Source organism: Xenopus tropicalis, chromosome 8, assembly GCF_000004195.4.
Source record: "Xenopus tropicalis strain Nigerian chromosome 8, UCB_Xtro_10.0, whole genome shotgun sequence".
NCBI classification, from domain to species: domain Eukaryota; kingdom Metazoa; phylum Chordata; class Amphibia; order Anura; family Pipidae; genus Xenopus; species Xenopus tropicalis.
In genome coordinates this window covers 32,332,614-32,348,734 of record NC_030684.2, presented here as the reverse complement: position 1 = coordinate 32,348,734, position 16,121 = coordinate 32,332,614, and the positions used below count along the sequence as shown (strand labels likewise).

Sequence of the window (16,121 nt, the reverse complement as noted above, 5' to 3'; positions counted from 1 at the left end):
TCACTCTGAGCTTGGCTAAAACTTGAATTCTCAGTGGGTAGATTTCTCTCTTGTTATATACCAATCTCAGCTGGATTAGCCTAGACACTCAGAGGCCCTTAAACTTTTTATCTCTTAATTGGCATATGAGTTTTAACTTCCACCCCTCCTCCTCTCTCTTCTGTCACTGTCATTTTTGGCTTCTTGCAGGGAGCTTATGCCATCTGATCAAGGTTAAGAGTGACTTTTCTGGACACTTAGGGTGATGGGATCACAGCTTCTTCTCAGATAAAAGAGACAGAGTAGGAGGGGAACGGCTTGAGGTATTTTCGTCGCCAAATCCAATCTCATCTTCTCCATGTCTTTCCATTCGCTAATACCATACACTTCGTGAAATTGGGGTCACTGTGCTAATTAGAAGTGGCCAAAATTGTGTATAAAAGTTAGATCAATGTCCCAAGAATGAAACCACAGATGATGTGTACCTTTATCCAATACACTGATTCCAAGCAGCCTGCTCCTAAACATGCAGAGATTTAATTTTACCCAGAGAAAGTCTGGGTACTTTATTTCAGTAACCTTCTGTCCAAGCACCATCTGGTCCCAAGAGCTAAATCTCACTTACTACTCAGCAATAGGATATGGAAACACAGGGATTTTCCCAAGGTGAAATATCTATAGTGTACAGCTGACAAAGTAGAAATGTAAGTGAATCAATAATGTATATGCACAGGTAAACATTGTTGCGTGAGTCCTTAAGTGAAAGAAATGTGTAAATTGATTTTGATGCATGCAGTTTACATGAATAAATATATCTTGCATTTAAGAAGTATGTTCATTTTCTGATTTTATAATAAAGGTTTAGGTGAGGATACTAGTAAACATGATACAAATTCCTTTTGATGTTAAAGGGAAAATTTGCATTCAGTGTAAATTTTAGTGCATTTTAGGGTTCATTTACCTCTGCAAGTGCAGTTGTGGACCCTTTAACTTTCCCACAGCCAGTTGTGCATTAAAGGTCCTTGCTTTAAAATGCGCTCCTTGCCCTTCCATATAGTTGTGCTCAGCGCCGCTCAGTACTTCTTGCCTTGCATTCCAAATAGAGCACTGCTGAACCTATTTATGCAAGGGAACCCTGGAGCTACTGCCACCTCCTCCAGGTGGTTTCCCCTTCACAGCAGCACACTTGCCCCTTAAGATTCAGTCGCAGACACCACTTGCATGTCAAACATTGGAAAATATGGCTGTGATTTGCACTGAAATGTTGGTGAATCGGCTGTAATTGTGGTAAGAGCAGCTTATGATCCAACCACCTGCTTTCTGAAAATGACCCAGCATCCAATCAATAATTTGTTGAGTTAGGCTCATGGGGCCCTCTTTTTTACTTAAATCAGGGCTGGCATTAAGCAAATAATGCCCTCCTCTGTGAATGCTTCAAGAAAATTGCATAAGCCATGTGACAGAGTTTATAATGTGTTATGCCTTCTTTTCCAGTGTATACTTAAAGGCTAATAAAGAACACCAAATGTAGTATATATACAGACGGATAATGCAGGGCCAAAAATAGGGTTAGGCAGAAGAGACAGCCTTGGGAGCAGCTATAGGAGGCAGGAGGAGCACAGTTTGCCTGGAGGGCAAGTTGTGGGGACTTGGGAGTCAAATGGGGGTCTGGGGAAGTGGAAGGGAAGGCTGTTGTGGTGAGCGTAGGGTGGCAAGCAGGGAGAAAAGAAGTAAATAACCCTCCCAGTTGGTAGACCCCCAAAGGGACAGAGCTTATATGAGGGTGTAGTGCTGCTCATGGCTGTTAGTAGAGACCATGCTATGGAAAGAAGAAAAAGAAGAGAAAAAGAAAAAGAAAGAAAGAAAGAATGAATTTGGGTTTGAAACTGATTTAATATGGAATCTAGCAAAAACCTTTTGACAGATGCACCTGAGATTATCTGTGCTTTTTGCTCTGTACTGGGAAGCAGTTAGCACAAAGGATGTAAAATCCTCCAAATGTGTAACACTCTAGGCAGAAGGCTAATGGGACGTGACGTGAAGTGTCTGTAAGGAACACTAATCCCCGCTGGGATTGTTGGTTCAGGCCAGGGAAGGCAGATTATTGAACAGGTTTAATCTCACTAGGTTAGGGAGAAGTGATTGAGACTTCTAGGCAAAGGAATGGGACAGAAGAGAAAGACAGATGCAGGAGGAGGGAGAATGGACTAAGGATTCCATTAGGGAGGGGAGGGAAGAGTAAAAAGAGCACCCCTTTCCATAGCTCAGATGCCCACCAGCCACACAATCAGGATGCTGGCAGCTCGAGATGCTGAAGAAGGAGAAACAACGCTGCTATGTCTTCCTGGGAACAGGTACTGGTATAATACCCTGGCCCTAGGGTTAACTATAGTCATGGAATCTACATTTTATAACCAGCTACAGTGACTGCTACCTTACTCATTGGGATATACTTTCATATAGAAATTCACCAAAAGTTATATTTTAGTAGCCTATACACAAAAAAGCGGGCTGAGTAACTGGCCTTTATGTTTGTCTTTTAGTTTTTTGGAGACTAATCTGCTATCTGGTTGCTGGGATTATTGACCCTAGCAACCAGTAAATAGACTGATAGAAAGGCTTGATTTTTATTTTAACAACTGTATTAAATTACTTTTGTTTCTTTCAGATCATTTCCTCTTCTCCTTCCAGTGAGTAACTAAAAACACTGCCTGCCTCTTAGACAAGGTCAGGGATGCAAAGACCACATGTGTTAAGAAAGACTGATAGATACATAGATTTAATTTGCAGGATTCAAGCAAGGTAAATAGACAAAAAGAAATAGACAAGGAGACAGATGGTTAGATAGATAGATAGATAGATAGATGGATGTAATTTGCTGGATTCAAGCAAGGTAAATTGATAGATAGATGATAGATAGATAGATAGATAGATAGATAGATAGATAGATAGATAGATAGATAGATAGATAGATGCATCACTGTCACTGCACATACACTCACTCTTGTGTCCAGGGCGATTTGCCAGCTTGGAACTGGGGAGGCCTTAAGATAGATGATAGATAGATATTGAGTTAGACAGAGAGAAATAGACAGAGATAGATAGATAAAGTTACAGAGATATATATGGTTATATTTAATTTGCTGGATTCATGTGGGGTAGACAGATAGATATGATGAGATATGATGACGATAGATAAATATAGATAGATAGGCAAAAAAGGAATAGGCAGGGAGACAGATAGATAGATAGATAGATAGATAGATAGATAGATGTAATTTACTGGATTCAAGCAAGGTAAATTGACAGAAGAATTGAAGAATAGATATTTTATGCTCTAATAATCATGCAGTTACTTTAGTAGCTGCTAGTTGAAAACAGTTAAGAAATTCATTATTTGCAGTACAGTATGATTTCTTTAGTTTTTGTGAATCCTATATGTCCTTAAAATATTTAAAATTCACTCTTGCTTTTGTTTTATCTGTAATTGCTGGCTAGACTGCAAAAATATAAGAGGACTATCTAAAAGTTCTACTAAACAGAATTAATCTGAATGCCAAGGAATGTTAGCCAGATTATACCCTAAAGGGTATGATCATCTTAAAATTAGTTAGTAGTATTGTAAGGAAATTTGCAGTTGGTCTTTATTTTTTTAACCTCTCTGTGTTTTTAATTAACATTCTACTGGGATAAGGGGCCCAGTGTTGGCAATGAGGGGGCAGGAGCTGTGGCAAATCTGGGGATGGACAGGGCACCATCCAGGGCCCCACTAGACATTACTCTGCCCCAGATCAGTGCAAATTGAATGCAAAATGTATTTGGCTTTATCTCCCTTTAATGCTGTGCAGCCTCATGAGGGCCTAGTTTTTTTTTTAATCTATTGCACCATATAGCCCTTCACTATCAGTCAGCCTATCAAGGACGTCCTTCGCTGTCATTTAAGTTGATGACAAATCTGTTACAGTTTCAGGATTTTTAAGAACAAAAGAAATTAAATTATGGTTGGTCAGGTTTTTTTTTTTTTTTTTTTTTTTAAAGGGGTGATTCACCTTTAAGTTAACTGTTAATTTGTTGGTATGCCCTATTGGTGTTTATTATTCATATTGTAATAGTTTTTTATAGTTTTGGAATTATTTGCTGTCTTCTTCTGAAGATGGCTTCTTCTTCATGGCTTGTCTATATGTGTTCTGAAAACTTATATTATGTTTGATTCTCTGATTAAACTCTGCCCCCTACAGGCAGCATACAGCAGGCAGAGTATGGTGCACCCAGGCAGCACAGGGCAGGCAGAGTATGGCACACACAGGCAACATAGGACAGGCAGAATATGGTAAATACAGGCAGCATAGGGCAGGCAGAGTATGGCACACACAGGCAGCATAGGGCAGGCAGAGTATGGTACACACAGGCAGCATAGGGTAGGCAGAGTATGGCACACACAGGCAGCATAGGGTAGGCAGAGTATGGTACACACAGGCAGCATAGGGCAGGCAGAGTATGGCACACACAGACAGCATAGGGCAGGCAGAGTAGGGCACACACAGGTGGGGTAGGGCAGGTAGAATATGGCATACACAGGCATTATTGGGCAGGCAGAGTATGGCACACACAGGCAGCATAGGGCAGGCAGAGTAGGGCACACAGGTGGGGTAGGGCAGGCAGAATATGGCATACACAGGCATTATTGGGCAGGCAGAGTATGGCACACACAGGCAGTATAGGGCAGGCAGAGTATGGTGCACACAGATAGCATAGGGCAGGCAGAGTAGGGCACACACAGGTGGGGTAGGGCAGGCAGAATATGGCATACACAGGCATTATTGGGCAGGCAGAGTATGGCACACACAGGCAGCATAGGGCAGGCAGAGTATGGCACACACAGACAGCATAGGGCAGGCAGAGTAGGGCACACACAGGTGGGGTAGGGCAGGCAGAATATGGCATACACAGGCATTATTGGGCAGGCAGAGTATGGCACACACAGGCAGCATAGGACAGGCAGAGTATGGCACATACAGGCAGTGTAAAACATGGCAGGCAAAGTAGAGAAAGAGACACGGAAACCTATTATGACTACACAAGTAATTGATCATGACCACTCCAAGATGAACAGTTTATACTGCAAGTACACTTATATATAACCAAGGACCATAACTGGATTAGTCTGAGAAAAAGTTATTACTTTACCATATGAGGAGGTGGAGAATCTGTCCCTGGTATATTCAAAATTAATCTCTGATGAATTTTAGATATATATTAGGAAATGTTAACAATATATGGTTACACTAGACTGGCTTGTTTCTTAGGTTTATTATAACTTTTAAGATGGCGTGCAAGCCTCTAATTCATGGCTTGTTTATATGTTTTCTGAATACTTGTAATATGTTTGATTCTCGGATTAAACTCTATGCCCTACAAGCTGGGATCTTATAATCATCTAGGATCAGACAGCTTGCTCTGCCGCCATAGGTGTAGCTTTAGTGAGGGATGTTCTGAAGAGCTGATTTACGCTGTGTGAAACTAGAAGGTAATTCACAGAGCTGATCACAAGTTATTCTTGGTCCGTAAAGAACAGACGGCCCTACATGGTCCGTCACAAATTGCTTGTGCCACTTTGCGGTGACCTTCTTTTTCATAAGAAGGTGGAAGGTCATAAAAAAGATTGTCCCTGTGCGTACTCCATCTGGCGTGCCTACAGGACTCAGGTCAGCCAGGACTGCCCTACCTTGGTAAGAGCAGACTATAACAGTCTTGGTTGGTAAAGCTTGTAGTCCTCAGTATGGCAAATTGAAATAGGGTTTTCTCTTGTTCAGTTTTTTATTAACAAATTGAACCCACAAATTTCTAATTAATTACAAACTAAACTTTAATATTTGTAAATATTAGTAATACTTTTAAAGAAATTGCTAGAATAAATTAATATTGGGTACAGACTTAATTAGAGCCAATGTGGGTCATATATGAGGTCAGTTTCCATACACATTGTAAAACGGTTATTAAAATAAAAAAAAAGGATTTAAAATTTGTATTTTTAAAGTGTTTTAAAAAGTACTTCAAAATTGTATTTTTAAAATATTAAAAAAGTATTTTAAAGGGGTGATTGGGTAGACCGTGAGGCCAAAAAAATATTTACCTTGTACTAATTTCTAATTAGTAAATAGTTTTACAATTCAGAAAAAACTGCATGTATTACATGTACAGGACCTTTAATCCTGAATGTGTGGGAAGTGGGGTGACACCATGAAAAGTGAATATCAAGAAATCTATGCAATAACTGGAAAGCAGGAATAGGGCCCAGCTCTTTGTTTTTATAGTTTAAAGGGGTAGCTCACCATATCATAAAACACCGGGAAAAATCCCTCCCCCTGCCTGACTGTTCCTCCCCTGACGCATTAAATTTACGCACGCTCAGGGAGGACGTCGGGTGGGGGACCCTGCGGGGGGGTTAGGGGGGCCCCTGGGGGGGTTAGGGGAGGCTGCCGGCGGGGGCCCCGGTGGGCCCTGCACCCCCAAGTCCGACCCTGCATACAGACATTAATATTCTAGGGTAATTTGTAACTAGTCCATTTACATTATTGGCTCTGCAGCTTTGAATCTTGAAAAGACCAACAAACAAGTTGTTTAGAATAGTTACACATATAACATACAGAAAGTTTATTTAAAGGTAGATTTCCCCTCTGATATAAGTATGGGTTTATCACACATGCTCTGGGCAGCTGATGAACACATCAGAATGTCAACAGGACTAGAGCAAGAAGCTAATATAAATGGTGCCAAAGTTGAAGCAGAGGCAAGAACCGACAGCAATAAAAGCACCTATACACATAGTCCATAATCCATTGTTCTTATTGCCTCTCTTTATAATGTTCTGGGTGTAAATTAAGACAATTTTAAAGGCTTTAACTCTCCCCTGCTTCCAATGAACCAGAGATTGACTCTGGAAACAAAAACAGCCTCTCCTGTTCCTGTGGGTGCTTGTCAGGAATTCCGCTAGTTCTGAACTATTCCATGTTAGTAAGTAAAAGTTCACTACTAGCAGAACTCGGCCACGTACCACACTTGCTGCTAAGGGGACGGGCTGATGTAAGAGGTGGGCATGAAGCCAATGGAAGCATCTTAACTTTCCACCTAGGCACTTAGCAGCCGACCTGGGTACCAGACTCTTGTATTATATAACCAAGGCTCTGGTAAGACTTGCGTCTGCTCTGTGGCCTTATCATCCCATCAAGATGCCTCATAGCACAATAGCCCATGTCTCAGTCACACGCAGCAGGATACGGTCTTCTAGCTGCCTTCTATGACCTTGTAGTAGCTTGTAGTTTATAGTACATTATAATGCCTGCTTCATTTAAGGCATTCAATAGTGGTGGGTCCATTCCTGGAACTGGGCAGTGCCTACCTATATATAATTTTGCTCAATAAATAGGACTTGAAATGCTGAAAATGTGTTTTGCCTATTCTTTTAATTTAGAGAAAATTCACATTTTTCTTTATATTATTTATTTATTATTATAAAGCACTAATCAATAATTATTTTGTTTGAACCTTCCTCACTTCCTCAAACTCACTACCTATGTAATGAGATTTGTTTGATTAGAGAGAGATAATAAGCTCTGTATAAACAACTGCTCCTTTTTCCCAGTTAAAGTCTTTGTCAATCTTTCAGATAAGGAGGAGTTATGATTAACCTTGCTTTCTTCTACAGCCATAGTTGCAAGAACCAAGGAAATTAAAACAATAAGCAAAAATGTTCAGCACAAGCCCTATTCATTGAACACTGCCGCTTTAACTGCTTTTTTTTATTTTTTTTTTCTTAATTACCTTCCCATTATGTAATAAAAGAAAGAGATAACAGTGTTAGTACAGTTACTTAGTACTTACATAGGCTTGAAAAAAAGACCAAAGTCCATCAAGTTCAACCCTTCCAAGTGAACCAAGCACACACAAACCTATTCTGACCTATCTATACATTCACATACATAAACTATATATACCAATATCAATACTAACTGTAGATTTTAGCATCACAATAGCCTTGGATACTATGCTTGTTCAAGAACTCATCCAGGCCCCTGTTATAGGCATTAACAGAATCTGCCATCACTAATAAGGGCTTTCCCCAACCTCACTGCCCTCATTGTGAAAAACCCCCTATGCTGCTTCAAATGAAAGTTCTGTTCCTCCAATCTAAATGGATGGCCTCTGGAGCGCTGATCGTTTTTATGGGAAAAAGGAGCACCCCCTATCTGCCTATAATCCCCTCTAATGTACTTGTACAGGTATGGGATCTGTTAAAATTGATTACCTTTTTCTCTGTAATAATAAAAAAGCACCTTGTACTTAATCCCAACTAACATATAAGTAATCCTTATTGGATGCAAAGCAGTCCTTTTGGGTTTGATTACTGGTTTATTGATTTTTTAGTAGACTTAAGGGATGGAGATCCAAATTACGGAAAGACCCCTTATCTGAAATACTCTTGGTCCCGAGCATTCTGGATGATGGGCCCTATACCTGTACAGTGTAAATGTGTCCCCTCGCAAGCGCCTTTTTCCAGACAAAACAACCTCGACAGACTAACCTCATAGCTTAAATCTTCCATCCCCTTTACCAGTTTAGTTGCAGTCTCTGCACTCTCTCCAGCTCATTAATATCCTTCTTAAGGACTGGAGCCCAAAACTGCACTGCATACTCAAGGTGAGGCCTTACCAGGGACCTATAAAGAGGCAAAATTCTGTCCCTTGAGTCAATACCCCTTTTTATGCAAGACAGTACAATAAGGTATGGAGATCCTAATTACAGAAAGATCCCATATCTGAAAAATCCCAGGTCCTGCATTGTGGATAACAGGTTTCATACCTGCAAAATAAGCAAATAAACGCTTATATTGCAGGTATGGAACCTGTTATCCAGAATGCAGGAACTGGGGTTTTTTAGATATGGGATCTCCGTACCTTAAGCCTGCTAAAAAATAATTTAAACCCAGTAGGATAGTTTTGCCACCAATAAGGGTTAATTATAGCTTAATTGGGACTGTACAAGGTACTGATTTATTATAACAGAGAAAAAGGAAATATGTTTTAAAAATTTGAATTATTTAATTAAAGTGGAGTTTATGGGAAATGGGCTTTCCATAATTCGGAGGCTAGGCCCCATACAAACCCATTCACCAACTGCACATACACTTACTATACAAGACCTCATATAAAGATCTTATTCTAAGGAAACATCAAACTACAACTTGGGAGTCCTTTTAATGAAGATGTTGCAAAATTTCAAATCATATTTCACCCATTGGTATCTATGATCAGCTAAAGAATGAACACATTTTTGAGGACACTGAAGAGGACAATGCATCTGATGTGTTTATTAAATGACAAGGTGGGTACCCAATGTTACATCTATTTCTAACATGAAGACAATAAATAAAAACAAATAAGCCTCGAAGAAAAGCTGGGAATTTGCGCTTGATTGCCTTGACTGGGCTGCAGCCCAATACAGTGGAATCCAGTTGGCCAAAGAATTATTCAAGAGTTAGTCGTTAAAGAGCTTAATGCAGTAAATCATGGGAGAGTAAAGTAAATCTCAATACTGTAATAAAAGCAGCCTTTCACTGCTCCATGGGATGAAATATGCAGGTTGCTGTTGACAGATGGGGTGCAGATCTACCCGATTAGAACCACGTAGATAACTCCCTCTCCAGGTGCAATGCATTCAGAAGCTGTATCCCAGAGAACGTTCCTGCATATGTTACTGTTAATGCATATGTTCATTTGAGCACCTAGTATGTTTATAGCAAAGGTAACGTTGGGGAATAACAATAGTGGGAAGACGAACCAGTAGCTTCAAGGGTCAAATAAGTATAAAAGACATTTCCCCTTCTTTGTAAAAGCTTTTGGGGTCCCTAAAATATATTGGCCTTCAACTTGTGGTTGCTTAACAATTAATTTTCTTTTATTATGAAAAATAGATCTGTGTGGTGATGGTGACATTTTAATTTTTAATAGTTATAGAGTCTTTCTTTGTGGGTTTCTGGCCAGTCATATCATCTTTAAGTTTCCGAGAGTACAAATCTTGGCAGCCGGCATGGCAGGACAAGCGCTGGGTATGATTAGTGTTATGACGGGGCAACCTGGCTGCTGGATACTGATGATACCTGAGTAGACCCAGAGACAGATGTTTCTTCATCATCTCCCAAAGGATTCTTGCCACAGAAAATCATCTTCATCATGCAAGAGCGGAACTGCAGGAAGAAAAAGTAGTAAACAGTGGTTTAAAGGTCCTAAGGAACCTTCTGAATAACAAGCACAAGTGCACTTATGCGGGCAAGATGGAACCTCAAAGTCTCATATTCAGGGCTAACAATATAGAAAAGGGAAGGAAGAAACAGGGAACTCCTCTCAAATTATACTATCCATTTACCAGAATCTCTAGCCAGATGAAAGAGATAACCTGTATGCAAGGTAAGGTAAGATGCCAGCATTTTGCTCCACATTAAAAATCTGCAAGGATCTGCATCTGTCTTGCCAGCACCTTGCAGCCCCCACTTTCTCTAGCTTACACTTTCCAGGTGTGTGACTCGTCAACCATCCCCTTAAAATGCAACAACATTGAGTTCTGTATTCAGAGTGAGGTAGGGCTCTTTTTACCACAGACAGAAGCCATTGTGGCTCTCAAATGTGCACATTAACAGGCTGCACAGTAAGGAGGGCGGTGGCAGGATGCAAAGTTCAAAAAACAGGGTGTTTGTGCCAGCTTTAATATGTGAGGAGTACAGTTGAAAGCAACTGTACATACAGTAAGCAATAAATGGCAAAGTAGCAATGTATAAGCACTGTTTAGCAAGAATAAAACCAAAACTTGTTTTTTATAAAGTATTTCCCATGAAGAAAGCATGTAGGTGTGGTCTCATAGCAACCAATGAGCAGGTAGCATTTGCTGGGCAGCTGTTTGAAAATACATATTTAATTGATTGCTATGGGTTACTATACCCATATAGTTCTGTAGTTAAAAAAAATATTTCTATCTCATTTCTCCTCACCTGTCTGTTCATAAATATATAGATAAATGGATTGTACACAGTGGAGGCCTTGGAAAATACAGAAGGTATAGAAGCCATTCGTAGGTCAAACAACTCCCCTCGATGCGTCACTGACCATAAAGCAAAGGAGGCATAGGGAAGCCAGCACACCAGGAAGCCAGCAACCATAACAATCACCATCCTAGTCACTTCACGTTCGGCTTTCTGAGTAGTTGCCGACTGTTCCTGCTGTTTAGCAACCTGTACAGAGAAAAAAAAAAGACAAGAAATATACTGGAAAGCTCTGCCTGGCCTATAAATTCATACTTTCATTGTACTCTATGAGTTATGACACATGTAGTGTTTCTCAGATGATGTTTTTCGCTGAAAGTACGCACAAGAACATATGCGAGTCACCAAGTTTTTTTTTTATCAACAATGCAGAGCAGAATCCTGAATAGCAGGGTCTACTATGGTTAATCCAGTGCAAGTTCCATAACTTTGTCAGTTTGTGTGTGGGTGCCATTATGTCCAGCGCGCTGATGCATGCATGAAATTTATTTCACTACGAGCAATCAGTTGTAGGTGTCGATGGACCAAGTAATACCTCTTTATGGGAGGCTAAGAAAATCAGATAAATTGGCCTGGCTAAAACTGAACTAAGTTACTAGTTAAGTTACCAGGCACTGGGAACTTGTTCACATTAACTTTGCTTAACCATTTTAGTGCAATATCCCGTTATTACTTTTATGAGTTAAAGGAGAAGGAAAGGTAAAAACTAAGTAAGCTTTATCAGAAAGGTCTATGTAAATACAGCCATAAGCACTCACAGAAACGCTGCACTGAATCCTCTAAAACAGTGGTTCTCAACCATCCTAATGCCGTGACCCTTTAATACAGTTCCTCATATTGTGGTGACCCCCAACCATAAAATTATTCCTAAAACCATCAAAAATATGTGTTTTCCGATGGTCTTAGGCGACCCCTGTGAAAGGGTTGTTCGACCCCCAAAGGGGTCCCGACCCACAGGTTGAGAACGGCTGCTCTAAGAAAAAAAACACAGGATTTCTTGTCTCCTTTTTTGTAAACATGTTCTAAGGGTATCTGACTTCTCGCCTCTCTCCCCTCCCACAAGAATGCTAAAAACTCCCTCCCACCTCCCTTAGGAATGTGTAATCTGAGCTACAGCAGCTAGAGCTATACAGCAGGAAGCTATGAAGACCAAGCTAAAATGGCAGCTGCAATGTTAAGCAAACAGAGAAAGCTTCTAGAGCTCTTTACTCAGGTATGTTAATGCTTTCTGCAGAATAAATATATTGTTCTAGGTGGCACTAATGTGGTGAATCTATTTCCTTCTCCTTTAAGCCATCTGTACTATAACTGTAGAGGTGTAATCCTGACCTCTATGTTGCATACATTGAAGAAAGGAAGTGACATTAGTTTTTGAGTGTTCCTTATAAACAAAATATCTACATGTTTAAAATGAGCAACACCCACACATTTTCACTATTACGTTTTAAAATCTTTTAGGGACCAGTCTTTGCAAGTGAAGCAATTAGTTTCTCATTTTCTATGTTTGCCTTCTTTCTGCTTTACAGTACTTGTTGAAGTATTTATTTAAATTCCCTAAAATATCTTTCCTCTAAATTCATATGAGCTTCCTCACAACTTACACCACATAGGGTGGTTGTAATGCTTTTAAATTTCTTTCTTAAAGGAATAAATTGGGAACAGTAATGATTAAATAAAATCGTAAAGAGCATCCATTTCTGGGCTGACCATCCCCTTTAAAATATAATGTTAGTTACCATCATAGTATTAAGAGCAAATGCTAAGTCTAAGCCTAAATATTAAATGTTATTTGATTAAAATCAGGTAATATCTTCTTATCCGTCCACTCTATTATACTTAAAAATATTACACTACAATATACACGAAGAATCCGCAGGTGATTGCTTGAATACTTTCTGCATAAGAATCATATCCCACGCTTGTTGCTGGGCTCATTAAGAGAGATTTAGGAAATCCATACTGGGATCAGCCTTGATTAAATGGCATTTACTTGTACTAGAGATTTAAGCTGCTGCTGAAATTTCTTTAAAAAAACAGTAAATCAAGTGTGAAATTCTCAACTGTCATACAATAAAATTTTGTTTACATCTGTCCTAGGAATTAGGAACATTATGTTCATGTGTATTTGTGTTACCAGATGTTTCTTGTTTTTAGAGCAAAGCACTAAAACACACACAAATCACAATGTTTTTACCGTCAACACAGCTTTGCACTTGTTTCCATTTATCAGTCTATTTATAGGCTTATAGGGATGCACTGTATCCATCCAGTTCTATAGTTTTGCACTAAGGAACTTTTAACAGCATGTTTGGAATGAAATTCAAATTAAGCCCTGAAATTTTAAGCACATCAAGACCCAAACAGGCCAGGCATTGACCTCAGCTGAGGCTCATTGTTCACAGCTAAGAGAAAATTGTGCCAAGAAATACAAGACTGTATCATGGAAAAGTTACTCTTTTTATATCATTTAAGACAAGAAATATTCAAACAATCCTTTTTTTAACCATCTTTGTAAATGCAAATGATGCACTTTTTAGCTAGGCCTTGCAAGTAAAACACTTGGGGCTTACGGCATGGAGGGTGAGCAGCAGGCGTCCATAGGAAAACACAATGATTGCAAGAGGGAATCCAAAGCAGAAGCAGAAAAGGAAAATAACGTATGATTCGTTGTTCCACTTGTTGTTCACAGTGTACCAGTCTGGTCCACATGAGCACTGCAAGCCTTCTGGGATGTACCTACACACAGGGAACTGAGGATCATTTGTGACACCAGACATTGGATGACCCTAGTGCAAGAATTTAAATTAGGAACCTTCCCCTCAAATTATATAAAAGCCACTGCACTATGCATCAGGCATAGAGGCGCCCTATAAATCCCTCTTATGCTTTCATTACTTACCTTCCCAGTGCAATCACCTTTATCCTCCAGTTTAAAGTTCTAATAAAAAGTCCATGAAGCTGGTGGGCTTCTAGCAAGTTTACCAAGTGAAGGTCCCCAAAGCATACTACTTGGCCCAGTATCCTGCCTGTCTGCACACCCCACCCTACATCAACCCACCCCTACCACTCATGTCCCCTTCACTTGAGCTCCCCTGGAACTGCACCCCCGCCCAATTGTTGCGCTCTAGCAACATCTCTGCTGCCTAGCTCTAATTCAGCCCTGAATGGTTTTATAGCGAAAAGAAGATTTTGATGCTAAGTACCTGCTCCATCCTAGCAATGGGGGGGTTGCTGCCAGCAGACCCATTACCCAGGTGAGTATACAGCCTAGAACCGCATGACTCTCCCTGAATGTAAAGCTTCCCATTGGTTTACAGATCACCAGGAACCTTTCAAAAGCCACCACTGCCAAGGACCACAGGCCAATTATTCCTGAAGTAGAAAAAATAGGCATTATTTTAGAAAGTCACTCAAGAACATCCTGTAATTTTGCATTTTTGTAAAGATGGTTAATGTCTGCAATGAATGGGTCTTTCTCACCAACCAATATATCAAAGAGTTCTTAACATGCAATACATGTAAACACAAGTAACATGGCAGGTCTAGAAAGAGAGATAAGATATACTAGATACAATAGAAGTATAAAGATAGATATGCTAAAGACAAAGAGATTACATATGTAGTCAATAAAATACAGATAGATATATGATCAAGATAGGATAGATAAATGAATGTAATGTCATCCATGTTAAAGTGCTGTTTGAGGCAAGATCCTCACCTTTCCTTATGGCAGAAACAGTACATTTAGACAGATAAACAGATCATTTTTTATATTTCTTCACTTACCTCCCAAAGTAGCAGTAAAACCTTCTATTTTGCATGCCAAGGTGCCCATAGAGAAGTACATCTGAGAGAAGCTGTAGAAGGCAGTGGTGGAGCCAAAACAGATCACTATAAGGTTGGCAACAGCCAGATTTACCAGGATGTAGTTGAGGTGGGAGCGCAACTTTTTGTATTTGGCAGTACAGATGATGGTTAGGAGGTTAAGGGGGAACCCAAAGATGATAGTGAATAACATAAAGGCTGATATGCTCATAAATATGCCAGGAGTTCCCAGATGAGTTTGAGGTACCAGGAAAGGGCTAAGAGAGCTTATGTTAGTTGTCTCCAGGGGAATGGGAATGTAGAAATCATCTGGCATCTCCATCCTCACGTCTGCACGGCCTTTACTCATCATTGATGTTGGGGTAAGTTTCAATGATTATATGACCAAGATGCTACAAGATCATAAAATGGAACACAGCTGGTTATAATATCAGGTGGCCTCCCTGACATAAAGCCTTTCTCCTTCAGTAAAACTCTGAATTAGATGGGTCTTTTATATCCATGGAAACAAGAAAAGGTCTGGCCTGGGCCCAAACTGTTCTTTTCCTTATAATCCTATTGGAAGTCATAAAGCTAGGCTTAACAATTTTATCTCACTATAGATTCTGTAGCATGGCAGGGCTGTGTGGGAAGGTGGTAAGGGATTATCCTTACAGCAATCTCCTTTACAGGCACCTAATCAGCAAAGGAAGGGTTCTAATCTGCAGGTTTAAGATAATTGGCATGTGTACTAACACCTCTGCTGTACAAAGCATTAAGCTCTTTTAACTGTGTACTCACAGAAGGAAACCAGCTCCAGCAGTGCAAGGGTAGCTTTTGGCATTTGCTTAGAAGCCCAAAATGCATTTATATTAATATAACTAAATGTTAAAATGTTAAATATCAAAAAGGCATTAAGCACTTTAGGATGGAAAGGCTAATTTGTGTCTATGGCTTATGGTTACACCAAAAAGCACAGCTGGAACAAAAAGCATTGCACCCTGCTCTTAATTAGGTGCTACTTGTGTAGGTGTCCCCTGAAATTCCCCCCCTAGCTTTTCAGACACCTGGGGCCAGGTAAATAAGCTCTGAGATTTCCTTATATTTAATCTCAAGGGTACTCATGTATCCTCTTGAATGGGGGTCCCAAACTTATTTACCCTTGAGCTATAGTTAAACATCAAAAGGTTGGAGAGCAACACAAGCACACAAAAATCTCCTGGGTGCCAAAGGCTATTGGTAGCCC

At 40.0% G+C, this 16,121-nt stretch overlaps 1 protein-coding gene across 1 annotated transcript; it reads right to left on the bottom strand.

Moving 5' to 3' along the window:
- Positions 1 to 9,326: 9,326 nt before the first annotated feature.
- On the bottom strand, positions 9,327 to 15,383 carry LOC100485989 (blue-sensitive opsin-like). Its single transcript, XM_002937226.3, has 5 exons — positions 14,858 to 15,383; positions 14,275 to 14,443; positions 13,642 to 13,807; positions 11,021 to 11,260; positions 9,327 to 10,222 (listed from the first exon to the last, which is right to left on the bottom strand). The coding sequence occupies exons 1-5, from the start codon at positions 15,246 to 15,248 to the stop codon at positions 10,097 to 10,099; spliced, it is 1,092 nt and encodes a 363-aa protein (XP_002937272.2). The 5' UTR covers positions 15,249 to 15,383; the 3' UTR covers positions 9,327 to 10,096.
- Positions 15,384 to 16,121: the final 738 nt, after the last annotated feature.

What these genes read in the sequence shown, in the direction of transcription:
- LOC100485989 (XM_002937226.3), bottom strand. Translation starts at nt 15,248, where the DNA reads ATGATGAGTAAAGGCCGTGCAGACGTGAGGATGGAGATGCCAGATGAT. An exon ending in CCATTGCTAGGATGGAGCAG is followed by an intron (nt 13,808 to 14,274) that starts GTACTTAGCATC and finishes CCCTGTGTGTAG; the next exon opens with GTACATCCCAGAAGGCTTGC. An exon ending in ATATATTTATGAACAGACAG is followed by an intron (nt 10,223 to 11,020) that starts GTGAGGAGAAAT and finishes TTCTTCCTGCAG; the next exon opens with TTCCGCTCTTGCATGATGAA.